Source organism: Hippoglossus stenolepis, chromosome 17, assembly GCF_022539355.2.
Source record: "Hippoglossus stenolepis isolate QCI-W04-F060 chromosome 17, HSTE1.2, whole genome shotgun sequence".
Lineage (NCBI taxonomy): Eukaryota > Metazoa > Chordata > Actinopteri > Pleuronectiformes > Pleuronectidae > Hippoglossus > Hippoglossus stenolepis.
Window position 1 is genome coordinate 19,553,501 of NC_061499.1, and position 27,922 is coordinate 19,581,422.

The 27,922-nt window shown below is 43.3% G+C and overlaps 1 protein-coding gene across 4 annotated transcripts in view; it reads right to left on the reverse strand.

The window, feature by feature from the left end:
* ptprua (protein tyrosine phosphatase receptor type Ua) overlaps positions 1 to 26,953 on the reverse strand; it is a 198,892-nt gene extending 171,939 nt beyond the window's left edge. For all 4 annotated transcript variants that reach the window (XM_035183324.2, XM_035183323.2, XM_035183322.2 and 1 more), the window contains exon 1: positions 26,670 to 26,953. In XM_035183324.2, the coding sequence (XP_035039215.1) occupies positions 26,670 to 26,739 (70 nt within the window). In that variant the 5' untranslated portion in view covers positions 26,740 to 26,953. The remainder of the gene's footprint in view (positions 1 to 26,669) is intronic.
* Positions 26,954 to 27,922: the final 969 nt, after the last annotated feature.

Consider the following 27,922-nt stretch of genomic DNA (forward strand, 5'->3'; position numbering starts at 1 on the left):
GATAACACTTCACCTCGTGTTAGCATCACAGCTAGATTTGAGCAAGAGGCTGAGATCCTCAGTGCAAGGCCACCATCAATGCATCGTCCCAGAATAATGTTCCAGCAAGTGGATCTTTTAATGCTCATGCATGTTTGTTTGGAAGTACTTTGGTGTGTTTTAAGAGACGAGAAGGAGGAGAGAGCTGGGGAGGCTGTGATGTGTGGGTTTTATGAAACAGACAATGGATTCTGTGTGTGTGTGTGTGTGTGTGTGTGTGTGTGTGTGTGTGTGTGTGTGTGTGTGTGTGTGTGTGTGTGTGTGTGTGTGTGTGTGTGTGTGTGTGTGTGTGTGTGTGTGTGTGTTTTCTAATTCACTTATGTTTGCACCCTTGGGCTATCACGGAGTGAAGTTCCAGCATTACATTAGACTAACCTGCCTGCTAATGCTTTATTCAGGCACAGCGCCCCAACACAACAAAATGAATCACTCACTCCCAAAAAGTTGAAACATATGAGGGCGCTCTAAATGGGTTAACTCTCTTTGGTCATGATCTTGAAGTCCAAAGGTCTCAGGATGAGGAGGGAATGAGATGACTTCTATTACAGGCTGCACAGTAGTTGCCTCACCTCCAGTGGGGGTCTGTCATAGCTGAAGGGTGAATTAACAACCTGTTAACTTTTCCATCTGGCCACAGGCCCAATGGGAAGGGAGATCCAAAGAGGTGTGCACTGTGCAAGCCCCCCCACACATGATTCATACCTGCGAATAAGAGGTGATTTATGGCAATCCCTGATGCTACTGACATCAGCCGTGCAGCCCATTTAAAGACGGACAGCGACTTTTCTGTCGTGATTAAGGGGAGAATAATTTATCGTAGACTCAACATTGGCGTCACCTTTGAGAGCAGCCAGACGACAGCATCCTGGAGCTGGCACAATATTTGTATCCTGCAGTCAAGCCGCTGGACTAATTTTTGTTTTTGCCTGAGTATAATCAAGACTGACAATAAACTTACAGGAACACATGCCTTGAAAGACGAGTCGGAAGATGACAAGTGCTTAGTCAGTGCTTAGTGCCTGAATATGCTGCCGCAGTGTAGGTAGCTAGATCTGTTTGGGTTTACAAGTGAAAGGTCACCCAGCAGTGGACCAGGAGGAGTGTAGTCTCTTGAATTATGCAGCTCCATCCCATACCGGTATGTATCTTTCATAGGCAATGAGATGTGTGAGAATCCATTGGGTCCGTCTGGAGGTCAGAAGGTCTTAAAAAAGTTGGTATCCAGAAAGTAATCCCAGTCATTTGCCCCAGGTGAACACTATCAGATATATGTGTCATTGTAGAATGGGAGTGAAACTGGGGACACATAAAGCAAAGAGGAGCGCAGTCTGGCGATAGGGATATAAAGCTTTCTCCAACCCTCAGGCAAGATTCTCTAGTAGGGCTAAAGTGGATTTCTGAGGAGAATTAGGGCCTCTTAATCTCTTTTGTCACTGTTCCGCAGAACTCAGCCAGGAGACAATGACTATTTCAGAAAGAAAAGAGACTGATTTTCCACATTAAATTCAATAATGGCACAGCACGGTTTAATTATTTCATACCCTAAATAACAGAAAGATGAGCCAGTGTCAAAAGTGGTAAAGTCTGCAGACGCAAGGAAAGTTCTCATTGCTGCAGTGTATGTTTGAATATAAGCAGGTACATCTGTGTTTGGTTCTTTAACGTAGCTCTTATAAAAACATGGGGTGGGATTTTGGCTTCATCCTTCAACAAGAACAACAGATGAGAAACTCAGCTGAACCAATTCTGAACCAACGTATCTTTTCTCACTGTAAAATCACAAATGACAACCATATGCGAATATTATATATTCCTGAGTCTTCCCACAATATCCAAGTGCAGCCTTTTGCAGATGCCGCCTCTCAGCAGTGATTAGCATGTAGCACTAGGCGGGCGTCTTGGAGACAGACCAAGCTGCAGCCCATATGGAATGAATGGATGCGATCTACAGTAATCCTGGATCATCCAGGCCCTGATTGAGGTAAGAGCCAGCCGTGTCTCTGTGCATCGCCCATCCTGTTTAGCTACCCAGACACATTAATGCCAGTCATGCATGGGAAACAATCAGGGCCTGCGGACATAATCCTTGCCCGAAGCTGTGTAAATAACTCGGCATGGCTCAGAGGGGGGTTATGACAGCAAAGTCACATACTGAATGTGAGGGATACCGTTCTGGCATTCATGAATCCTGGAATTTTGGCCAGTGGAGCTTTGCAGCAAAGCAGCTATTGGAAATCACTCAATGTGCATCAACAAGGAAACGTCTTTGAAATGATCCAATTATAATGTAAACAGCTGTGTGTGTACTATATTTTTTGTGTTGTGCACTGCATGTGTGTGTACATGCTCGGGCTCGAGCGAACCTGTCTGTACTTTTTCCCACTCTGTCAGCACATGGTTTGACAGAGAGCGGTAAGTGAAAGGACAGGGCAATATTACTGGCTGTTTGTCTGGCGCATCTCCCCCTGTCGCTCTGTCACTCTGGCTCACCATCAGAGCCTCTGACTGAGGTGCTCTGACGGCTCCTCCGTCACATCAGCAGTGCGGCGGGAAGGCTGACTGATGGCCAGGACAGGCAAGAGGTGCGGGGCTGGAGGGTGGGTAGCAGCAAAGCACACACAAAAAACGTGTGCGTTTGTCTTTGTGTGCATTAAAAAAAGCACAGGGAGGAAGTGGAAAAGCAGTGTCTGTGGGGAGGTGCTGTGTGTGTGTGTGTGTGTGTGTGTGTGTGTGTGTGTGTGTGTGTGTGTGTGTGTGTGTGTGTGTGTGTGTGTGTGTGTGTGTGTGTGTGTGTGTGTGTGTGTGTGTGTGTGTGTGTGTGTGTGTGTGTGTTTGTATAAGGGAGGAAGAAAGAGACGCCTTCAGCTTTTCTTGTTTGTCTGCTTCTATGGCTTGCAAATCTGAGGCTTCATGCTGTTTGGATCATGCTGCAGCTTCAACCGATTTTTCTAAGAAAAAAAAACCCATCCTCTTCTTTGACAGCGCTGAGATCTGGAGTGGGGGTCTGGGTGATCCTCCAGGCCCTACGCCACTGATCAATTAGCAAGAACACAACGGTAACGAGCAGCTGATCCTTGTGGAAAACACTGGGCTTTGCATGGGAAAGAGCACAGCCAGCAATCAATTCTGGCTTCATGCAATATTCATATAATTCAACCGAAAATGATTTGTATATAGAACCATGTCACCACATTCATTATCTCAAGGCGCTTTACAAAGAAAGGTTGAGATCCTACATGGAGAGAAACCCAACTCTTCCCACATTGAGCAAACACTTGGCAACAGTGTGGAGAAAAAGCTCCCATACAGGGTACTGCAGGGTAACCAACTTTGTGTTTATGAAAGAGAATATGCTGCACTTCTAAAACTCATGAAACCCACTATGTCCATTAGGCTTTGAAGCTGCATTAAGCATTCTGACTTCCATCGACCTCTATTGGCAAAAAGTAAGACATGCGGCCTTGCTGATAGCGGTTGTATATACTGTGAATAGTTTGGAAACAAAGTCACTGACACCAAATGAAAATGTGAGGCTAAGAGGCCACCATGCAAAATACTGATAAATACTGTAATAAAATCCTGCTTTGTCGCTGTCGCTTTCTGGCTGGAGAACAAGGCGTTTTAGCTTCGGTGGATGAAACTCACTCACTGCGCCATCCATCAATGAGCTGAAAATGCCAGCAGCAGGGGAGTGCGGGAAGGGGGGAGGGGACTTGCGGGTGGATCGTTCCACAACAGAGGGTGGGACAGAAAGTGAGAAATCTCAGCACCTGGCTGAGCAATTGTTGAGTCATTATGTTTATAGTTTTCTATCATTTGCAGTAGAAGCTGTGCGTGATGACCAACATCTCATATACAGACAGAGGTCATTTCATATCCAGATAATGATCCCTTCCATTGCTTGTTAGTCTTACCTTTCGTTGACCATGTCTTTGTCAAAGTCTCAACCTGCTTCCATCATCATAATGACATCTAAATATGTTATATATACCAGAAGCCTCTTGCAATGTCTGAATTTCACTTGACTGTATTTTCTGTGTCTCTCACCCATAACTGTTTGACACAATTCTTGCATAGGTGGTAAAAGAGTCCGTTGTGCGGACGGGTCTGGGTAACATGTCGTACTTTCATACCTAAACCTATGGTCCATGCAACAGAAGCAGCCAGTGAGAGCCTCTGGCCTGCCCCTTAGTAAAAATTCTGCAGAATTTCATTTTTGTACGATTTTAATTGCCTCCTTGCAGTTACACCTGTAGCTAATGTGTATATAACTGCTCCCCTTTTCTCACTGTCACTGCTGCATGTGATGTGTAAAGGCAGAGGTCTATTTAAGCCTTTTACATGACTGCATTAACACGGGTAACAGGCCTGTAATGACCCTGTTTATGAGACCATCCATCCACATAGCAGGTAAAAATTTGTTTTCCCATGTTTGTTTTTGAATTGATTAACTTTTTTAAGGGCTTTCCAGGTTGACTAAATCTGTTTCCAGTCTATTACTTTGTGAAAATAAAATGAACCGCTACAGATTCTTTCTCATTAATCAATTTAAACCAAGGTTAATTTGTGGTACATAATCTTAATGGAGTAAAAACACAGTGTAATGCAACTTAATGTTAATAGGTGTGTCAGTTTCTGTCTTGTGTTAATCACTTCAAACATTTAACTGGACATTTGTCTTCATGACAAATTTTTCCAACAAACCAGAAATAGCAGGACGATTATCATTATCCAAGTGCTACAGGTATGTCTGGGGCAAAGGACTAGAAATGGGTAGGTAGTTCAAGTTTCTAGTTACTTTTTTCCACACACTAGTCACATTACCATTTACTGCATAAAAAATGTCTACAGACGTCGGCTTCGGTTCTCTTATTAATAAACACACAGATATATTATCTTATTGCTGCTGAGCCTGTGACAGTGAGGAGCAAGACACCTGTCACATTTTATGTATCACTGTTCTCATCATCACTATGATGAAAGAAGCAGTGGAACAATAAAAGTCAACTGACGTGTTTTTATGGGCCCATTTATTGTCGCCTCAACAGGCCTTCAAATCACAACATCAAGTCAGTCAAAATGAAAAGAAACAATACCTTGTTCTCAGATAGCTACCAGGTAATATATGATAATAATAATACATTTTATTTATACTTCAAATAAAATACACTAAAATCAAAAGACATTAGATCAATAGGAACATGTTAGCGATAAATCAAAGACTTGGGATAAAGGTATAAAACTAGCAAAAGGTAAAGGTGATTCACAACATTAGAGTTACTCTAAAATATAACTATAACATTAGAGTTACAATTAGCAATTACTATTACTGTAACATTAGAATTACTATTCAGAATTAAATTACTATAACATTAGTTACTATTAAGAATGACTGTTACTCTTCCATTAGAGTTACTGTTCTTCAATGTGTCCTCACACAGTCTACAACTCACTGTGTTTTTGTCCTTGACCTTGAGAAGGGAAGTATAACATCTATATCTCCAGGAGAAAATGTTTGCACCATGCAGACTGTCTGTCAGTGTGTGGACTAATGCTGATTCATTGCTTCACACTGTAAAGTCAGGTGACGGCTCCATTTGTCTATAGTAGTGGTGTCATAGTACTGTAACACATTACTGTAAGTTAAACCTAACTGTAATGTTTTACAGTACAGTAACGTGTTATAGTACAGTAACGTGTTATTACCAACACTGATTTTATCCTTATACTAGAAAAAGTAGAGTATCTATTTAGCTACAACAACAAACAACTCCCTTTTCAATAAAAAACTTAGAATAATCTGTAAGCGCAATAAGACAATTTCCATGTGTTTGAAATACAGATTGAGAATTTTATGCAAATGGTTTTCTGAAAGAGCACAGAACAGGGCAAATCACTGCAGCATAACCAACACAAATAATATTTGAGTTTGCAGAATTCTTAAAATAAATTAATTGGCATAAAAATATGCTACAATAATATTATAAAATCATCTGATTTGTTTTTCACAAACAAAATTGCAGTTAATTGAGACAGACTTTGCATTGTTCCATTTTTAATGATACCCTATGGATCATATTTCAACTACATATCAGAATTCTTTTAAGGATGAAGTTTCTGAGAGACGAATGCGTGGTGCGATTGACTTCTCGGTGGCAGATACAGACCCAGATACAGACATCCAGTAGACGTCCACACACACCAATCCGAAGTCTCATCGAAGAAGACAGGAGAGACTGAGCCCTGAGGATAATGGGACGACAGCGCTGTGTGTCTTCTTTCGTTTTGGCAAGAGGAGAAGCAATGAGAGTTAAGACACTCCGGAGACACATTCTTCAACGAGACAGATCGCTTCTACAAATACACCCGCTCCCCTGTGGAGGAGCACATTCCTCAGAGAGGATGCTACTCTCAAGATATTCCGTCGAATTTCCTGGAACTTCAGAAGGAAGGGGAAGAGCGGGAGCAATAACCACCCTCATAAACCTGTCTTTAGTTTGGAGAATTGACCAAAGTAAACCGAGGCAGCGTTCAGCGTTGCAGAGTCTTGGGATCTCTCTCAGCATGGGCAGCCTACTTAGTGATATAACACATTCCTCCAAACCCTTGAGAACGATTATAATTAGAGTCTATTGTACGTGAGTCATTGATAAAGTGGGTAATTTATTTGCAAGAGGGATGATATGCCAACTATCGGCCAGCAGTTCCTTTTTCCTCTGACCACTTTTAATAGAAGCACTGATCGCTGGTTTGTTAATGAAGCACCAATGATCGCTGGCGCAGTTTTTTTTAGGGGAGATGGGGTAGAAAAACTGCTGTTATGTACAAAATACTATCAATTTTCTCATTTTCCACTCGCCACTCAGTAAAGTGAAGTGTGTGATGTGTCAGAAAAGGACTGTAATTATCAACCATTCAACATGATTAGAAACTTGGCAATCAGCAGCACAAAACGAAACATTACAAGCATGGATTGCACAATGTAGTATTTTATGATAAATCCAGTTGTCTGATTATTTATTTTTTGACAATCACACGCATTCATGGCTCAGGGTTTTTGCAATCAGATCTACTTGTGTTATTGGCTGAAGTAATCAAGCCCTTTCCAAGGCTATCCGGAGAGCCAGAGTTTGGAGACTGGGGAAGGACAATCGCAGAACAGGTGCTGGTGCCGTAGGAAAGGTGTTGGTGGAAAACAAGCGCAATGGCCAAGAGAAGAAGAGCTAAAACGATGAAGTGCTGGCAGGAAGTGGGATACCGCAGCCTTCATGTAACATACGTTGTCACGGACTTGCCCGCATCCCACTTGGCAGCTCGCACTGAGCTCGTGGCAAATCCGATGTGACATGAATGCAGCATAAACCTGACTGATAGGCCTATATTTACAGCCTCCTGTGCACATTAGATGCACCAGTCTTGTTCGTGAAGAGTCTGTCAGGATGACAGTTAACGCTTATCCCAATGGACACGTTCAGTGACAACGAAGGCAATTTAAGCAGGATTTGACTGATATGGGTATTTGAAGAGAAACACAATATATTTGAGAATCTGCATGTAATGCTGCTTTGCTACTTAACACCTATGGATTTAACAATTGTCATTTAAAATAATCAGTGTTTTAAGTTTGACTGAACGGCATTCTTGTCAGGATGAATCTTATATTGCAGTTAGAGTATAATAAGTATGCACTGACTAGTATATATTTTAGTATGTATTTATACACTCTAATAATGGTATTTAACACATCCAACTGATGATTAGTACCTTCAACTTTTGGCAGCAGCCCTCCTGGTGTCTGCACTAAGGTGGCTGTGGTTCAGGAAGTAGGGAGGGTCGTCCACTAACCGGAAGGTCGATGATTCAATTCCCGGCTTTTTGCAAGTGTTTGTGGGAAATATGCTGAACCCCAAATTGCAGCTATGCCGACTATGAATGGTGTGTGATAGAAAAACTGAAGCATGTAGTGGCGTGGTTTGAATGCAAGTGTGAATGGATGAATGCGTCTTTTACTGTAAAGCACTTTGAGTGGTCAGTATGAATACACTCCATTTACCATTTCGGTTTCGCACTGTGTTTTTTTTGTCCAACAAAAGCAACTCGTCTTGTGAGGAATGACCTTAGCAGGCTGCTCATGTTTACTTCAGGATTATCTTCAAGTTCAACTCTTTTGAATCCTGTATCATTAAGAAGAAACGGAAGAGGTAGATGAGATATAATAAGATGTAAATGAAACAGGAGATATTTACGTGTATCAGATACATTTAGTCAGCGTTAAAAATCTTATGTTGTGTAATGTTGTTGTCAGATTTCGTTGAAATTCAATGGGCTGCCTTTCACAAAAGTATCTTTTACCTTGCAGGCAATAGAGATACTGCATTTGGATTTGATAAAAATGCTTTGATGAAGACAGCATGATGTCCAGCGCACCACAGGTGGATGACACAACACCGGTCTGATAATTATATTTTTAGCAACAAGCCTGTATTATCAGACCAATACATCAGCCTCATATTTGCACCATGTTGCTGCAGCCACTGAGCCCGCAGGTGAGAGATCAGGTCCACAGACCATCAATCAGACCAGAGTTGTGGATCTTCTTCCCGTTTGCTCCAAGGTCAGACTGCACACTCCTGGAAAACTCTCCACTCCGGGACACAGTCCTTGAGTTTGTCCATCCATCATCGGTAACCCTGCAGCCGGCCAGCAGACAGGCCCATTCAGCCGTTCCCCCATGAAATAGCCCTGTATCTGCATCCGGTTTACGTTTAAGATAGACTCTTGGTACACTGTGCTACTTGGAGGGCACCACGTTGGGGGGAAGATGCCCCAGAAAACTCTGTGAGCACATCTCCAAGTCAGGAAGGGTATTGTTAACTCGTATGTACAGACAGTCACAGTTACAGGGTACGCACAATGCCGCTTCCTGTCTCTCGCGCCTGGTTTACAAAAATGAAGTGTCTCCCTTGGGTGCTTCAAAGTTTTGAAAGAAGGCCGAAACAGCGGAGGGCCAGGAGAATAAATAGATTGCACTCTCATTTTCTCGCTATCTCTGTAGGTAAAGATACTCAGCACAGGATGTTTTCCACAAGGGCAATTAAGTAGTCCCAGTTTCTAAGTATCTGTGGACTGATTTCACTTGCATTGAGTGTGGCACCTAAACAAAGATGACAAATCATTCATGACTCCTGCCCTCTCTTGACAGAAGAGCTGTTCCTACCAGGATGTAATGGTCTCTGAAATGAGCCTTGTGTTGTCGCGCACATTAATGAGAAGCTTCCTTTTACTGTGACTCCTCTGTGTGCATATGTGTGTGCGTACACATTACCCCACTGACGGAGCTCCGCCACAGGGACCGTGCAGCTGCAGACAGTGCCTCCGCTGTGTCCAAACAGTGGACAACAGGCTCTCTATCCTTCACATAGTTACTAAGTAGCCTCTCATCTTCCTGGTTTCCTCCTCTCCTCTCTCTTCTTCAGTGGTCCCTCAGTCTGCAGCTGATATGTTGCTACCGAGGCATCACAAACTTTCTGCTCCGTTATTCCTTCCTCCATCTTATTCTGTGCCTCTTTATTCCTTCAGCTCATTCTGCTTCCTTTTCTGCAGCAATTTCTCTCTGTCCATCCCTTCGTCTCAGCCTCCTGTCGACTCTGATAATGAGTACACAGTTTTGCTTCCCTGCTCTCAGTTTTTTTTTCTGCAAGAAGCATGCTGCTTTGCTGCTGTGATAGGAGCTTAAATCCTCCAGCATGGCCCGCCGGCACCACCGCAACTACCCACTGGGCCGGAATAAATCCAGGAGCCTACAGGCTCGCCTCTGAATGGACTCACGCCCCTGAAACCGAGCCCAGAACAAAGCCCCGCCCGCATCAGTCCGGCAGCAATAAACCCAAAAGGCCTTCCTCCCTTGCCTGTGCGGCCTTCACAAAGGATGATTTCAGCTGCCTAATCAACTAGAAAAAAAACTTGTGCCCTCCTCCCAGTTCCTGCTACAACCACTTCCCCTCCTCCTCCTCCCCTAACACGCAAATTTCACATGCCAGTGATTTTGTTTTTCATCACATGAAGGGAGAGGGCGATTGCGCCCAACAACATTTTCTCCCAAGCATATTTGAAATGTCAACATCATTAAGACCAACTGTCAAATTTAGTGATAGTGAAAGGGCCCCTACCAACATAATGATTAGAACGTCTTTCCAAGCCTTTAGAAGATCTGGGGAAATGGTTGTTTTTCTGTCAAAGCTCTACAGGCTTACATCCCCACCTGCACTTGTGGTAATGATCTCAGTGACAGACTCACTGACAATTACCTGACATTTTTATACATGCCCCTGGCTAGGTAAACACCCACATCCTTTTGATTCCTCGAAGACGCCTAGCCAGTTTCTGGGCAAAGCAAACAGGCCCCGGTGCCCTCTGGCGATCCCTGTCGTTAAAATTACCACAAGCCCACGGGGTCTTGTGTTGCACCAGCAACAAGCTAGAGGTCAGTCCTGAGTCAGGTGTCCAGTGGTCTTGTCAGCTCCTCAGAGCCAGCGCTGGTTTAAAGCTGGGGGAACCTCAGAGGGGAATAATTCAGAAACCCATATTCAATGCAATTAAACTATGAGTCGACAGGAACCCAGAGATACGGTGAAGCTGGCTGATTTAGTCACATCAGTACTACAATAGCTGTTCGGCGCTACATGCCAAATGTGTTGATTACGTTATACAACTAGTCAACCAAGTGCTGCCGGACGAGTTTTAGGAGTTTCCCTGTTTTTCTTTCAAATTGAAATGGCATGAAAAGTTTCTATTTTCTGACCCTATTAGCATTATTTTTCCAGCACCTATAGCAACAAATCTTAGGAGTTCTGGAACAAACCTAGGCTACTCTCCATAGAGGAAAGTCTCTAGTTCTTCCCCGCAAGCGATAGTCACACCTCGATCTCCTCTATTCAGTGAGTGGCAGGGAGGTGGATCAGCAGCCATTTATTACCCAGACAGAGGCTGTAGGCTGTATGACAGACAAAAAGCTGCTTCAAGAGGTGCACTGCAATGCTGAACTTTTCAACACATCACCTGGAGGAGATGCATGTGTCAACACAAATTTCTGAATCGGTTTAACAACACATTGAATTGACTTTTCCCTGCCACCTCCCTCTGTGTTGTGTCTAATCGAAACTGACCAGCGAACAGATAATGAGCTGAAATCATCCGACACTAGGCAGAATGCGAATACGCTGCAATGACATCATTACTAAATTAATTAACGCATTGCAGTTCAACAGTTTTGCTTATCGACCATACACAGCCCTGACATGTACTAGGTTATGCCCTAGTCTTGTTTATGAATACTGCACTGATAATGGTCCAAAATGATGTGAAATTGCATATTTCCACACAATGCCCAAACTCCCCACACACACACACACACACACACACACACACACACACACACACACACACACACACACACACACACACACACACACACACACACACACACACACACACACACACACTAAGCCCTCCAGAAACCTACGGAAAACAGCTGTAGTGGCAGTATTAGCAGTTATAGCAAAGGCAGTGATTATATTAGTTGTAGTGGTAGAAATGAAAGTGGCACTAAAAGCAGCAGCCGCTGTAGCAGATATAATACACTGTATATAGCAGTGATGATGATGGTGCTGGTTTGTCGTTCAAGCGTAACGTAAAAAAAACCTTTCAGTGAGACAAATGTGAGGGGAGAAAAAAGATTTTACTCTCAACACTCCAAAGTGTACACATTTGCCTTTTTTCCCCTTACCTAAGCATGTGTGTCTGTCTGCGTTTGTGTGATAGTGTGCACTTTCTCACATGGCCACAGGGTAAGTTGTGTTGCAGGGCATTCTTACATCTGTGCTGCAGTAAGCAGTGCAGTAGGTGAGCAATTCAAGCACGCCTCCAGCCCAATTAGGCACAAACAAATCAAGTTAATAAGGCAGGACACTGCTTAAGTAATGATTTACTGTAACCACACCAAAAACATACTGGCCAGCCCAAGGATAACACTTCCCCAGCATAGCAGCCAACGTTTTCAATACCCCCCCTCATAGCCCAACCCCACCCACACTGTGCCCAGTCAGCCAGCCAAACTAAACCTTCCTTTAGTTGCTCTCACTTCTTTGCCTCTACAGCTTCACTCTGCCTTGTACTGTAATCCCTCCCAAGCGGATTCTTAATTAAACATGGACAACACATCGGGGTCAAAGATGTTGACCATGCAGCAAGGACACGGAGGCCAGGGGAGACTCATATTTGTGTCGGATTGTTCAACAGAGCTCGTTACTCAAGCTCTCTTCCTTTCTTTGTAGACAGAATAAAAAAAAAAAAAAGAGATGTCACTTTTGACAGCATTCCTAATCTACGCCCTCCCCCCCCCTCCCGTGATGATTGCGCAGCCCGCCCTCAAAGCACTCATGCGCGTACAGAGTGGGGACAAGGTACACACACGTGTACGCACATTCACACACAAACACTGTTAAGTCAACTGTTCCTGTCCTTGGCTGCAGCCTCTAAAACGAAGATGTGCCTGACACCATTAGCATAAAGCAAGCACGGCTGTGAAACCCTTTCTGAAAAGCGAGGGACTCTCTCCTCCTCCTGTTCTCTCCCCCTCTCCCTCTCTCCCTCTGTGATTGGCAGGTTTAATTAACAACAGGTCTTCCGGTCGGGCAGAAAGTGGGTGACAGAGTTGGCGAGTGGAAGGGGGATGGGAGAGAAGGGGGGGCGGGGTTGAAGAAGAGATATGAAAACAATACCTAGCCTACTTTTGTGTGCAATTAATTAGAGATGTCTGGGACTTGCTACAGAACCGCATGGGCGTGGCAGGACAGATTCAGGCAGAGGCAATTTATGTGCAAACCGTCCCTTAGGAGTGACAATGACAAACATGTCATACATTGTTCTACATATGCATTCCTCTCCTCCACTAACCGGACCGGGGCGGCTGAAACCGCTCCCTGATCTTTAGTGCACTGAAGTTAATGTTACCCTAGTTGCACCTGACCTGGGATTGGAATAGAAACAGCAAAGAATCTGGATGTCAAGAAGGAAATTAGCATAACTAGAAATAAAAAATGACCTTATGGCAGCTGACTCAGGAAATTGTACTAACCTCTTGCAGCAGCCCTTTCCTGTCTCCAAAGGTTTGATACTTGGTCCCAACCTTTTCTTCATTTATAATGTTCGCTTAAAGCCACATCATCCATAACTACAATATTTCTCTCACAGTTATGCTGACAATACCTTGCTCTACCTACATTTTTAGGCCCAGTAACTACAATAAAATAGACCTGAAGACCGGACTCAAGGACAGAGATGTGTGGATGACGCAGTTATATTAATTCTGTCTGTTACCGAGCAACTAATGTTACTTAATCAATTCATAGATTTAACATAGATTGATAGATTTTACACGTCAGTTTGTTTACCGGTAGTGGCAAATACTTCTGAATTTGCTATGTATGTTATATGAGGTAAGGGGGGAGCTGTGTGAAGTCTGACAAATTGACATCACTCTGATCATCAATCGTCGGACATGAATGGAGTTTATGAGAGTTCGGGGCGAAGTCTCTGAATTGAACAAAGCTGGGAAATCCCCTGGATCCTCACACTCAAACAAATGGCTTCAACCTTCAACTTAAAATGCATGTTACGTATTGTCGCTGCACACTTTTATGGTTTGTTTTTTCTCTGCAGGTGTTGCTTATCTCCATATCTTGCGATTTTAACACTATTTAAAAGCAAATACTTTTACAGTGGAAGTGTAAAATGGGGAGAGAGAATGGGGAGAGGACAGGCAGCCATGGGGCGGGGCGGAACAAAACCTTTGGCCACTGCAGGAGGACTCAAACCTCCGTACGCAGGGCACCCGCTATCAGGCCCGCTATATATTTTTACAGAATAATCAGACCAATATTGTTGTTACCTTTGTGCAATAATTCTGGCTGAATGTGGAATGAAACCACATTAAACTGACTACCAGCGGCCAAATCGATTCTAAAACAGTTGTCTTCAACAACTCCATCAGTAACCTATCTCCAACAGAGCCATAGTTCCTCCTGTGGCAGATCATTTCCTTTAGTTATCTAAAACATTAACGCCAGCAAGGAGCCTCTTCATGAAACAAAGAGTAACAAAAATAAAGATAACAATATAAAGATCAACCAGTGCAGCTGCTTGAAGTAAAGCCTTCTGCTGCTCTCATCACTTTTCTAGGTCAATATACAGGAGGCTGTGTTTAAACTCACAAACAACATATGTCAACTGTTGCCTCATGCAAGGGCAAACAAAGTAGATTTGTTTTTAATGTCTGCCCAGGTCATGTCCGCGTCATCCCTCCAGTGTCTGGGCCAGCGTCATCATCCTCTCATGCCCTGTTAGTATTGTGTGTGGGCCCGGTGACCCCGGCCACAGCGCCATCTGCTCAGACTCCATTGATGCTAAGATTAGGGGTGTACAGGCCAGGAGGGCGCAGGGACACACATGTTTGGTGGCCGATCTGGAGACGCCCCCGAGACACTTTCACCTCGGCCCCGGTCTGCTAGATCAGACGGTGGGGGTGAAAGGGTGGCGCGCAAAGTTGCAACACAGACAGAAAGCCAACCACCAGCTGATTTCCATGCTGTTTTCCTGCAGCCCCCACCGATGTCATCAATAATCCCCCTACCCCCTTCTTGTGCTCCACACACTCTTCTACCACTTCCCTCACTTCACTCTCTGCCTCTTTTCCTCCACCTCCGCCTGTGATGATGCGCCTACACTTGAGAGTCTTGCCTATTGAATCAATGATTCAGAGCCTCCTGTAGCGGCAAGCTTATAAAAACCACAAACTTATGCTACAGGCAGAGGCAGTGCTACACCTCATAAAACAGAATGAGGATTTTTGGAGCTGTATGATTCCAGTCATCCTCGGCTCGGTAATGCGTCCCCGTGTGATTGCAAAGATGCTGCAGCTCACTCATTCTCATGCAGGGAGTGGTCCGTCAGCTCCTTGCTCATGAATGTAATCCTTTACGTTTATCAGTCTGAGATCAGAGGCCACGGGGCCACACTCCCCGTACTCGCTACTGATACAGTTGACATTTGGAAGGCCAAAGCAGCAGATGCTGGCCCAGGTGATATTGCTTCTTATAACTTCCATAACACTGCTATCGTCTAGTGTCAGTGCCAAGGTGGCCCCTCCAAACAGAATGAAGGTAGAGAGGACAAAGAGACCAGAATAACAAAAATGTGAAATAAATTTTGAGTTAGTTAGAAATTACTTGCAGAAAACATGCCAAGTCATTTCTAAAAAGAAGAAGGAGAAGGACAGATGGAGGAGGCCAGAGGGCCAAGATGGGGGAGCAAGACATTAACCCTGCCTGGGTTAAAGGTTCGATGCCCAGCAGGAAACGCCAACATTGCAAGTGTTGATTAATTTTGCTTCGAAACCTTTGAAAAGTCAGTTTCTTCCTGCAGCACAGTTCCTCCCAATCAGTGGAAGCTGCTGTCAGATCACTGTGCAGCATCTGAACCCCCCTCCTCCCTTCTGACATTAGAATTGAGGGGGGCGTGACCGACCATTTTTTTTGTAACTTTCCAAAACCAATAAACTGTGGGTAAACTCCTCAGCCAAATCTCTGGATTTTATCCGCAGGTCATGTCTGAAAACAGTATGAAAATACTCATCACCTGCCCCCCCGCCCACAACCCCCACCCCAGCCATACACATTTCCTCCAGACAGCACTCTGAGGCCTCTGCAGTTCATGTATACCGATACAGAGGGAGATTCTCTGGGAGAAGGGCAACAACTGAGCCTCAAATACTGGCATTTATTTCAAATTTGCATTGGAGTAAGAGGAAGTGAAGACGGAGGTGCTGAGGATGTCCCGCAGTGACAGCAGACACACAGGTGCTGCTGCTCATGCTGCATAACCCTCCCCTGCTGTGCACAGGAGGGTCACTGGTAACCTTGACGGGGGTGAACAGGCTCTGCTGCAGTGCCCTTGTTCACTCCGTTGAGGGACATGTCATATTATTTCATAATTTAACTTTTTTTCTTCCCTCAACTTTCCATTCAACTTTTAATATCTCTTGTGTGCCGCAGGGACACTTGGAGGCCCACAGGTTTGATAACTTTAAACGCCTACTTTTAAAACGTAATATCTACAGCTACCCTGGGACTTTCATACCCAGGGTCTTGCTCCATATCACTATTTTCTTTCCTTTTACCTTACAAAAATGAGGGGAAGGATAAAAGTAGGAGTTTGTAGTTTGGCAGTTAATCTAACTTGACTTTATCAGCACTGTGGTGTTCTACATTAATGACACGGGGGAGTAAACATGTGAGCCCCAAGAGGGGAACTCTGGGAGATAAAGAGTTGAGGAGGAGGAAGCAGAGCTGCAAAGCTTTTGGCTTGATGCAGTTATTTTGCCCTAGAAGCTGCGTTGAGGAAAGGAAGCGAGAGAAATGCCATTCCCGCAGTTTGGCCACAGATGTCATCTCAATCTAAAGTGACACTTGCTGAAAGCACCGCCACAAAATCATCCTGTGGCTGGACTCTGACCCCCGTCCGCTGAATCTGCTGTTCTGCCGTCTCACGCTGCAGCGATAACCGAGCAACAGATTCCTCTCCGCTGCCATCAACCTGCAATCAGTAGTGACAGGTCTGACCACAGGTTCCATGGCCTAGGAACAGCTTGGACAATTGATTCAACAGCACAGTGTAAACAAATCGTCGGCAGAAGCGATGGAGGAATATTCATGAAGATTATTCATGGTTGGCTGTCAGCAGCGATGACAAATCTGAGAGGCAACAGCGGCGGCAGCAGAGTCTGACGGAGAGCAGGACTGGACTAAATGGACAAGCAGCCGTCACTGCAGAATAGTCATGCCCCTCCATATCTCTCCTCTGTGTCCAACCCATCATTAATACGAGGACACAGACATAGCTACAACCAGCAGGACTCGACATCATCAGTCTCACCTGCCATTCCAAACACATTGGCCCAGTGCTGAGAGCAAAGATTTCAATAGCACAGGGTGAATTACCCTTGAAAGGGAGGATCCTCCCTCAAACGCTGTTATCTATCATCAGTGTGTGATGTTGAGTGCATTCCTGGGCTCCAAAGTACTTTTCTGTTGTACCCACTTTCCCTGCTGTCTCCACTCCTACTAACTATGGATTTTAGTGCCAATGTGATCCCTGAGTTTAGGTGCAAATACCACAATTGTACATTTTTCAATCTCACACTGAGAAATATGAAAAACGGAACAAAAAACTATATATATATGAACAAAAGATTTTTAAATTTTATCTTAAGAAAAGCAGCTGTACAAGGACCTTTCCTAAATGAAACACATTCTGCAACTGACTCAAAGAAAAAGTTCCTAATCAGATATTCAAAGACAATTTTCAGTAGCTGACAGTTTAATAGTGAGTACTGAATAGTAATAGCCAATATCCCTGAGAAAGGACATGAACTTCTAGACCTGGTCTATGTTCCCTTACAGGCTAAAAGTAGACATAGTACTATATAATAACTGTCAACAGTCTTTTGGAGTAAGTACAAATCAATGCAATTTCTACTATTTCTACAAACTGTGCAAGATGTGTCAATATGCATTAATCAAATACTTGATTAATTGATTTGTCGATTGACAGAAATCCTTCGTCATTTTCCAGGTATAAATATTCCAATGGTATCAACTATGAGGACATTCTGAGTTTCTTTGTCTTAGAAGTGAAATTCTCAATTTTGCTATTAGGACTCATACAGGACGTCATGAAATCAATTTGGACTTCATTATTCCCTGGCACTTCACCCCAATGATTAATCAAGAGAATAATCAGCAGATTAATAAATGATCAAGATAATCACTAGCGGTGGCACCAATATCCTTGATATTGAAACTAGATATGATATCCTATAATGCAATAGGACTCAGTGGTTCAGACTTCACTTTGCACTGAGTAGGGATTATTATTCTCATTCTTTGTACTGCAAAGCGCTCTGAGCAGTCATCAAGACCAGAAAAGTGCTACATAAATACAGAGCATTTACAATTTGTTTAAATAAAGTTTTATCTTGAGTTCCGAAAATATCCCCCAGATTTCCAGTATGTCTAAATGTGTGACAATAACATTTTAAATCATTATGATTATGATTATGAAACTATGATGCATGTCTTAAATGAGGGTGTTCAACACGGTAAATGTCTCCAACTCTGTATTCTTGTGGAGAGTGAAGTGTCCACAAAAGGTACATAGAAACAGCTGTATACCTGTTGGAGTACACTCCATGGCCTAAGTGCTCTCAGATGTAGCAGTTTAACCAACACCGCCAAAGCTACAAAGGCACGGCACAACACAGCCAGCTTTCACCCAACACTGTTCAAGTGTTTGAAAATAAATGTGTTCAAGGTTCATTCCTTTAGATTTGACAAGACAAGCGTTCAAGCCGAGTTGATGATATTTTATTTCTTGAGCGGTTTGCAGAATTAAGAGATGCTGTGTTTCCAAACACTGCAGTCGGGCAACGACGCCTCTGCTGTCAAAGCATCATCCTCGCACCCTCAGTGCTCCGTGGACAATTTGAGACATGATCTCTAGCACAGGGTGAGCACTTAAAGTGAAGAAGAGAGAGGGTGGAGGAGTGCAGAGAAGAAGCCTTTCCAAAGGAATTACTTTAAAGCTCCCTGATTTGGGGTTGAAATGCTTTGGATGGTTGGATGCTTTATACTTTTTTTGCTCTTGTTGCCTTTTCAGCAGGTCAGGTCTCTGAGATTCTAGAAAACATAGAATTAGCAGCACTCTGCATACCTGCATGCCTGCAGCAGGCAGCAAATTGCTAAATCCAAATTCCACCAGTAGCTGATTCTCGAGCAGCGGAGGCATTCACGCTACATGAATCTATTCCCCTTGACTATTTCACTGATTTCATGAAACGTTTCATCCTGCAGATCATTATATAGCTTGCTGAAATAAAACCGAAAGCTGTATAGAGTAAGCAACAGCAATCACACACCCAAGCTATTTCCTCGAAAGTAATGTAAAGTGAAAACCAGCCCAGGCGTTCAGCAACACGTGAGGATGTCTAAAACTGAGCAAATTAATTTTATTGTCTAAACCTTGTTTAGCGATCAGCCTGGCAGGCAGAGCGGCTCCTGCTGGCACACCTCCATCTGTTCAATAATGATTTGTTGTCGATGGGGGAAAAACAACACGTTTCTAAACACCTGGAGAGGCAGAACCGGCGCTGCTGCTCTCCTCAAAGATGCCTCGTGGGTCCGGGCCAAGACGCCACAGTGCTGTCAGCTCCATTTACACCGCATAGTGGTGACAGGCACGTGCACGCGGCAGCAGCAGCCCTGGTAGATAACTGTCACAAACATGGTGCATGAGGAGATAACCTTTGGAGGGCGGTCTGACAGCTACCGCCATCAATGACCATCGTGTGGCTTCAGGCCCTGCTGAACAACGAGCTGGATTCAATAATCAAGATAATCAGAGGAAACAAATCAGTGTTGGGCATCTGACATTACTTTGTCAATAACTCAAAAAGAAAAGTAGTTGGTTATGTTGCTTCATTTTAATTACGCAGCCCAGATCAGCTCCACAGACGGTTTATGCAACAACAGCTGGACGGGATTAAAGGACGACACACACACACACACACACACACACACACACACACACACACACACACACACACACACACACACACACACACACACACACACACACACACACACACACACACACACACACACACACACACACACACACACACACACACACACACACCTAAGATGAGTGATCAAAGAATGGTAATTAATTGTTATATTATTTTGCTGAAGTTATCAAATTAAAAGCACAAATGTACATTATGCTGGCACGTTCATGTATGAGGAGATTTTCCACCTTTGTTTATTTGCTTGTGTCATTTTTATTTAAAATTGTTAAAACCACTTTCAACCGACTCTCTGCTTTGAGAACTGGTAAAATACATTTTCCCTTGAATTCTGAATTGCTGTTAAACTTTTGATTTATCTTCCACATTGCTAATGTTTTCTTCTTCCGCCTCTTCCTGTCAAAAGTAAAAGTTGTTTTTTAAGACTGATCTTCTACCCTGCAGTGGTTACAGAAATATATCCAATCAATGTGAATGAGGGTGACTAGTTAACTCTGCCCGTCATACACTTGACCATTAGCTCCTGGGTAACTTGCAGATATCAGAGCTATATGATAATAGGGTAGAAACACTTCCAAACAATTAAGTTTAATTCCCTTTCGTAACTTATCCAACATATTCTGTGTCACTCAGAAACAGCTCACATGACTGAAGCTGAAGACGTTCGAATTTCTGTTTCTCTTTAAACTCCAAAAACAGACAGGACCATCAAATTAGCTTAGCTCCAAGCGTCTAAACCAAGCAGCACCTATCACACGCCCTCCAACTGTGAGCAAAATTCACTGACTCCGACTTTAACAGTCGCTTAAGACACCAACTTTCAACTCGACAAATTAGAAGTAACAGTTTTGATCTTTGGTAAAAGCTAATGTTGCAATCAACCAAAAAAAGATTGTTCCAACTTGGTAATGTTCACAATTTACACCCAGTGCTAGCCTTGTAGTCACAGCGTATGTTACCGTAGTGTTATGCATTTGTATACAGATACATTTATAAATTCATTTTAAACTAGGCTATCAGTTTGAATACGTTTCTGTAGTTTTTTCTAAACAAAGACAAAGATATCAAAGCTGCTATTTATTTCAAACTTGAATCTTTTTTTCTTCTGTTGGTGAAACAGCAAACATGACGCCTGAGGATCCCAATAAAGTCAAAATAATGTTGCATTACTGTTAATGAAATTGTATAACAAAAATACAAATTCTAATCCCTTACACTAGCTCAAATCTCATCTTTAACACTAGTTGTTACTCAATAAAATACAAAGTCATTGTAACACTTAATGCCTTCCCGCCCAGACCTGTTGACAACTGAGGATTACTTAAGTAGACTAGATGTAAAGACAGATGGAGCAGAAGGAGCTGGAATTCAGCCTAGACAGACACAATAAAAATCTGTTGGAGGCGACATTGCTTTTCACCAGCTCCACTCTGATGGAGAAAATTGACTTCAGTGGCACAACAGCCGCCAACGTCTCTCCCTCAATAAAAAGAGGAAATCATTTTTAGATAAATAGAAGTAATCGTGCTGCAGTTGCGGAGGAGTCCAAAAGTCTGAGATGGCTTTTGCATCACGATAAAGTGGTCTCCGACTTTTGGACCCCACCAGTATATACAAATATATATAAAGACACTGATGTTTGCAAAGTTTTTTTCCATCTAGTCATTGGCCTGAGAACTACCAAAAACCAATGAAGTCTTCTACTTTGACGATTCCAAGTAAACTTAAATTCTAACTGCTTCAAACTGTGCTAAAGGAAATTCAGGCCAATTTGTCCCTAATTCACTGCACAAGACAATCCAAGAGTCCCTGTCCTGGACCTTGGTCGGTACAGATGTCCAGCTGAGATTTATCTGGTAAAGTGAGGGTTTACAGATCCAGACTTAAACCTTAAAGACTCACCAGGACCACCCTAATGATATTGAATGCTTTTGGCACACAGGAGCTCAAATCAACGTTTATGATAATGTCGGCATTTTCATATCTAATGTATTTTGCTAAACAAAAGGTAAAAATGTTACCTGCTTACTATTGTTAACAGATGTTCAAGCTGACTTTTAAAATCTCACCTCCAGTTCTCGCTAAAGAACAACCCACACATTTTATCCTTCACCTTTTGAGTTGTCCAACTACAAAGTAAACAAATCTTACAGCAAGTTGCTGCACCAGTGTTTTCCGTTTTCTTTACGTCGTGATGTGGTGCATTGCTCCCCGATTGCTCACTCTGGCACAATAGTCTTAGAAATAACATCCTGTTGTGCGTGATGCACCATTATTTTCTAATCCTGAAGTGTGTGCACGTTCACGATTCGAGGGGAGAACATCTGTGGAGTTTCTCCTGATGTGCGTGATGCAACACGACTGCAAAATCAGTTAGGACTTTAAAACTTTCTTTTAGCCCGAGCCCAGCTTTAGCCACACTGTCAGTAACACTCTCAGAGACAGACAGAATGACTGTCAACTGCCACCAGAGGCAATTACAAACTTTCAAAAGCCATCAAAGTGGTAGAATATATGAAAGGAAAGGCTTTATTGACTTTCACCTCAGCCGGCCTGGTTTGCTCTCATTGGCTCTGTCTGTCATGCTGCTTTTACTGATTGAATGTGTCCGCACATTTGATGCCTGGCCATTTAATAGTCTATTTAAACTGAAGGAAAACAGGCTCGTGTAGACGGATTGTTAAATGCAATCTTTATCACAGAAGGTGCAAAGATAAATGTGGGCTGTACTTCATCATTTCAAATTGGTAATTTTTATCCATTTCAAGCTTAATTGCATCCATTTTTCTTCAGCCAAACAGACAATTAAAGCAGGATTCTTTGGTCCGTTGCTCCTGAAATTCAGTCGCACGGCTCTGAGGGCTTGTAAGTGTCTGATAAACGATCTGAACTGGTGATACATTTTTGTGACTTTTCGTCTTTCATAAAATGGATGTCGCAATAACCTTGTTCCTTTGCCATCTTATTGTCAAGAACTATAATTACAGAGTGTCGAAATGTTCTTGAACAGCGTGTAGCCATTATGCAATCCGCCATTGTTCTATTAAAGAATCTTGTGTTATTTCCTCCAGAACAACCACATTTCATCATTACATTTTGTGTGAGCATATACGCTCCATTTTCCCCATTTGCAGCCTCCATTTGCCCTAGGAGAGCTGTGTGTGTGTGTGTGTGTGTGTGTGTGTGTGTGTGTGTGTGTGTGTGTGTGTGTGTGTGTGTGTGTGTGTGTGTGTGTGTGTGTGTGTGTGTGTGTGTGTGTGGGATATTTTCATTGGATTAACACTGAGCCAAATCCACAGCGCTACACACCGAGGACCCTCTCTAACTTCCTCGCAGTAGCCCATGAAAACCCACCTTTTTGTGTCGTCGCCCATTTCAGTGTGGTCTTTTCAAACTCGCCTCCTTCCCACCTCCACTCTGGGATTGTCTGGAGCTGCGTGTCGGGCGTTGGGGTTTGCTCACATGGTTTCATTTCAAGATTGAATTAGCCTCGGAGCCCTCGCTAACAGGGGACGGCTGCACTTAAACAACATGCCAGGTTTCACCTCAGCAATCACATTCTGTAGGTGAAACCATGGAGCTGAGGGACAGGGACCTGCACATGCAGCCACACACAGGCCCTTCCCTTTGCTACCGGAGCAGTTGCTCGAATACAAGCAGAAGTACACCGCGAGGGCGCCACTGCATTTCCTCATGTTTATTTCAAAATTAAAGCTGCTTGACACCACTTGTTGACACCACCCAAAATGCAGCAAAAGGCAAATGTTTAAACTTCAACGCCCTTAGACCCTGTCGCACAATGTCAAAAATCCTGCAAGGCACACTCTTTGATCAGTTTTTACCTAGAGCGAGAGCTGTGTACGAAAAACCTGCATACTTTTCAACTGCCAGGCAAAATGTGTCTGAGGCATGCAGTGGTACAACACTCAACAGGTGACGTGATCACACAGCAAAACAAACGCACCTATTGTTTTATACCCAAGCCCTCAGATCAGCAGCGTCCTGAGGTGCATCAACAAGGGTTGACCGCTCGTCAGGGAGCACCATGGTTGTATTTCCAACCATCCACATGTGGCGACCCTTTCAAAACAACTGTTAACCCTGATGCCTTCCAACTGTGGCTGACCAGAGCTTTGTTTTATGAAAAGCATTATCATATTTGCACATTTTAACCAGAGGGTCGGCGGTTGGTTCTTTGGGCAAGATACTGAACCCCACATCACCCCTGACGGTTGTGTCGTTCTCACACAACAAGTGCTGCAAATAGATGCACTGTATGAACGTGTGTGTGTGAATTGGTGAATGGCATAAAATCTGTAAAGCGCTATATACATACAGACCATTTAACTTTGTAACTATTCTTGTGTTGAATATGTTGTATTGTTTTTACTGATTTTAATCTTGGAGTTTATGTGTTTTTATGTGTTTATGCATCATTATGATACTATATTATATTATTTAGATGAACATCTCTATTTCGAAAGCAATGAATGTCTTTAAGTTCAAAATGTTAGGGTTCGAAGTTTGGTGTTGATATACGACACCCTCAGTCCTGTGTATATCTATAAATACCAAAGCAACAGCCGTGGTTGGGGCAATTCAAACGATTTTTCCTCAAATGAAATTGAATTGGCACATGATTTGTTGAAACTAATTCCAACGTTGTTCATCCCTCCCAGGGTATAATCTTTACATTTCCTCCTGCATTTCCCCTGCATGAAAATCCCTCAGACCAGTTTGTCCACCTGACACTGCAGCGCTCGGCTGGGTGTTTGGTAGACAGCCAGCAGGGGCCTCCCCGGGTTCGTTATCACTGGAGAGAGGGAGCTGGTGCTGAGTCGTTCAGCCGACAGCCTTATCTTATCTGTGTTACCATCTACAGGGAAGAACCTGAAATACTTATAAAACACTGTTCTGAATGGGTAAGTGGCAGCGCTCACTATCGTTCTCCTCCTTTATTATTCATTAGCTTAGTTTACTGATTGGTAAACAGGTCAAGGAAAAGATCACGTTGACAAAGAATTTTACGGAGATCCCTCTGCTGGATTACAGGGTAAACAGCTTCAAATGGTCCCTTATAGACTGTACATTTTGAAACTGAACAAGTCAATTACAGTTTGAAATGTGTAATGTTTTCCTGTGCTCAAATACTGGCAGCACAATTAATTAATTAGTCCCAAGACAAGAAATTACTGTGCATGTGTATTTTAAGTACGAGCCCTTTTTTAAGAGGCAACGTCAAAATGATTTGGCTTCAGCTTCTCAGGTGGGAACGTTTTTTTATTTGCTTATTCTCCTATGACAGTAAAGTGAATGTCTTTTGAACAGTTGGTGGGACAAAACAAGACATCTGAAATTTGTGTTTTTTTCATTGTTTTCTGGCCAACTGTGAAATCCGAAAACTCACCGATAACGACAACAATCCTTTGATGAAGATACAAATGTGAAACTGTCAAAGAAAAGCAGAAATTTGTGGAGATGAAATAGTCTCAAATCTGAAATAATCATAAATAAAACATGACAACTGACGATTTGATACTACCACACATTTCAGTTCGACGCCAGAAACAATATTAGGAGCAGCTTCATCTGTTCCGTCTGCGTCCATTATTGACAACAGAATTCATCTCCAACAAATAACCTGAATTAAAGCCAAATGGTGATGAGACGTCCTCCCGTGTTGTTGTGTGTAAGCTCATTAGACAGTTGGCGTGTTGCATTAAATCTTGCCTTCAGGACCAGTTTGATCCTGGAGAGCAGGGAGTGGTTCGCCGCGCGTCTGTTCGAGCAACTGCTTCTGGTGGCTGTGTAACTGACACCCATGTACCAGTATTTATATCAGAGCTACAACGCACACATGCTCCGCCGCAGAGCCTTCCTGGAATAAACCAGCTGGCACTTTCACTTGAGACCAACTTGACAGGGTGTGACCGCTGGGACATCTCTTTCTTGCAACTGTATTTCCCCCCCCCCCAAACATTCCACAAAAGATGAGGTTCAGGGGGGGGGCTTTTAGAGAAATCTTCAGAAACTGCTTCAGCCGTTCAAATGTTGAACAGGCAAAGAGACGGGGATTTGAACTCGGGTAGACACTGTGGATTTCAGGTATTACAACTGAAAGTCTCAGCTCTCCTCTCTGAGAACTACTTCTGTCTGTCAAACTTTGCCTGCACACACACACACACACACACAGACAATGTTTGCATCATCTGCCTGTGCTGTTATGTGGGGCACTACACTTAGATTACTAATTCATCTCCGCTGCATTGCTTTGTTGCGGTGGAAAACACACACACGCCTCCTGATTTGTTCACCCCTAAAGTTTTCCTCCCAGAGGGCTCTGCTGCACACTGAGCCAAATTATTCCCCCTTGCTCCACAAACACTATTATGCAAAATGCTCCATCAAGTCTATTAACATGCAGCCCAGTGTGCAGCTCGTTTCATTTCATGTGCATCAGCAATAAAAAATTTAATTTGGGGAAAAAGAAAATCCAAAAGAGGGATGACTTCATCACCTGGGTGTGATTTACACGGTGTGGGATGTTGTGTGGACAGTGAGGACATGACAGTTAAGAGAGAGATAGAGAGAGAGACATGGAGGGAGAATGGAGAGAGGTCCTGTCTGATAACTCTGAAGAGGAGATCTCCCCAAACACAACAGACACGAGCTTGTGTCATGAATCTCACGTTTCCCTGCGCGTAAAAAAAGGCACAAAGTTGTCCCCGCTGAATGAAGCCAGGGGCAACTTTTTAAGTTGAGCAAACAGGGATGTGAGGAGATGCGACCATGACTCCAACAGACATAAGACAAGACAGCGGGTCGAACAACTTTACATCGGAAACTTTGCCCAGGAGCACAGGGAGCCTCACAGGTGCGCGGGGGCTCATGCAAACACACACGTCTAAAACATGTCTGATCCCCTTCGTGTTACCTGTTGGTCCTTCCATGCTGTCTGCGTAGATCCCGACGGCCAGCATCAGTAGCAATGCAGCTGGACACATGTTGGCGGAAAGAAGAGTTAAAGTCCAGCTCGTTTTGTCACAGGGAGAAAATCCGAGAGGAAACTCCAGCAGCAGCGGCGGCGGGGTGAGGGTGAACACTGGACAGAAGTTGTGCGCTCCGCTCCATTCAGGCTGCGGCTCCCTCCACCGCCCGCACAGGGAGCATCTGAGCTGCAGCGATTCAAACTGGAGCCCCTCGCTCCTCTAACGGCTCCGGTACTTCTTTTCTCGTTTTGTTCTGCGCTCACAAGCGAGCAAGTGGGACGCGGGACTGCGGGCCTGCGGCGCCTCCATGTGGCGAGGAGGGGTGATCCAACACCCGTACACCTCCAGACCCTGCGCCCACAGTCTGCAGGTTCTACAGAGGCAACATAACCAGTGAGGGACTCGGCTGTCGAACCTGGGAAGCAGCTGTAGCCATGAAAAACTGAAAAAGCTTTAGGTGGCATATAACAACAACAACAACAACAACAACAATAATAATAACTTTATTAATGGGGCACAATTCAGCACAAAGTGCTACAACAAGATGTAAAATGGGTAAAATATAGACGAAAGGAATTATTAATAATAATAATAATAATAATAATAATAATAATAATAATAACTTTATTTAAAAAGCACTTTTCAACACAACGTACAAAGTGCTACACAACAAGAAAAAATGGTTAAAATACAGAAGGAAGTGCATACATAATAATAATGATGATAATAATAACAACAACAATGGTACTACTACTAATACTAATACTACTAATAATAATAATAATAACTTTATTTAAAAAGCACTTTTCAACACAACGTACAAAGTGCTACACAACAAGAAAATAAATGGTTAAAATACAAAAGGATAAGAATAAGAATAAGTATGATAGTAGTAGAGATAAAAGACCAATAAGAGCCTGGCATCCAAAGTAAATTCAGCACTATGCCTTCCGAAAAATATATCTCCTTATTTCTCTCTTATTTCAACATAAAACATTTCCCCCTTCTAGTTTTCAGCCTTGATTCAGGAAGTGACAGCAGACCCTTGACCCTAAGATCGCAAGCTGCACAGAGGTAAACAGGGAATTAAAAGATCATAGCCTGTGGCCAGGCCATGAACAGCATAATCAATAAGATATTAAAAATCAAACTTTAAACAGACTGGCAGCCACAGTAAAAGTGAAAAAACAATTTTAGA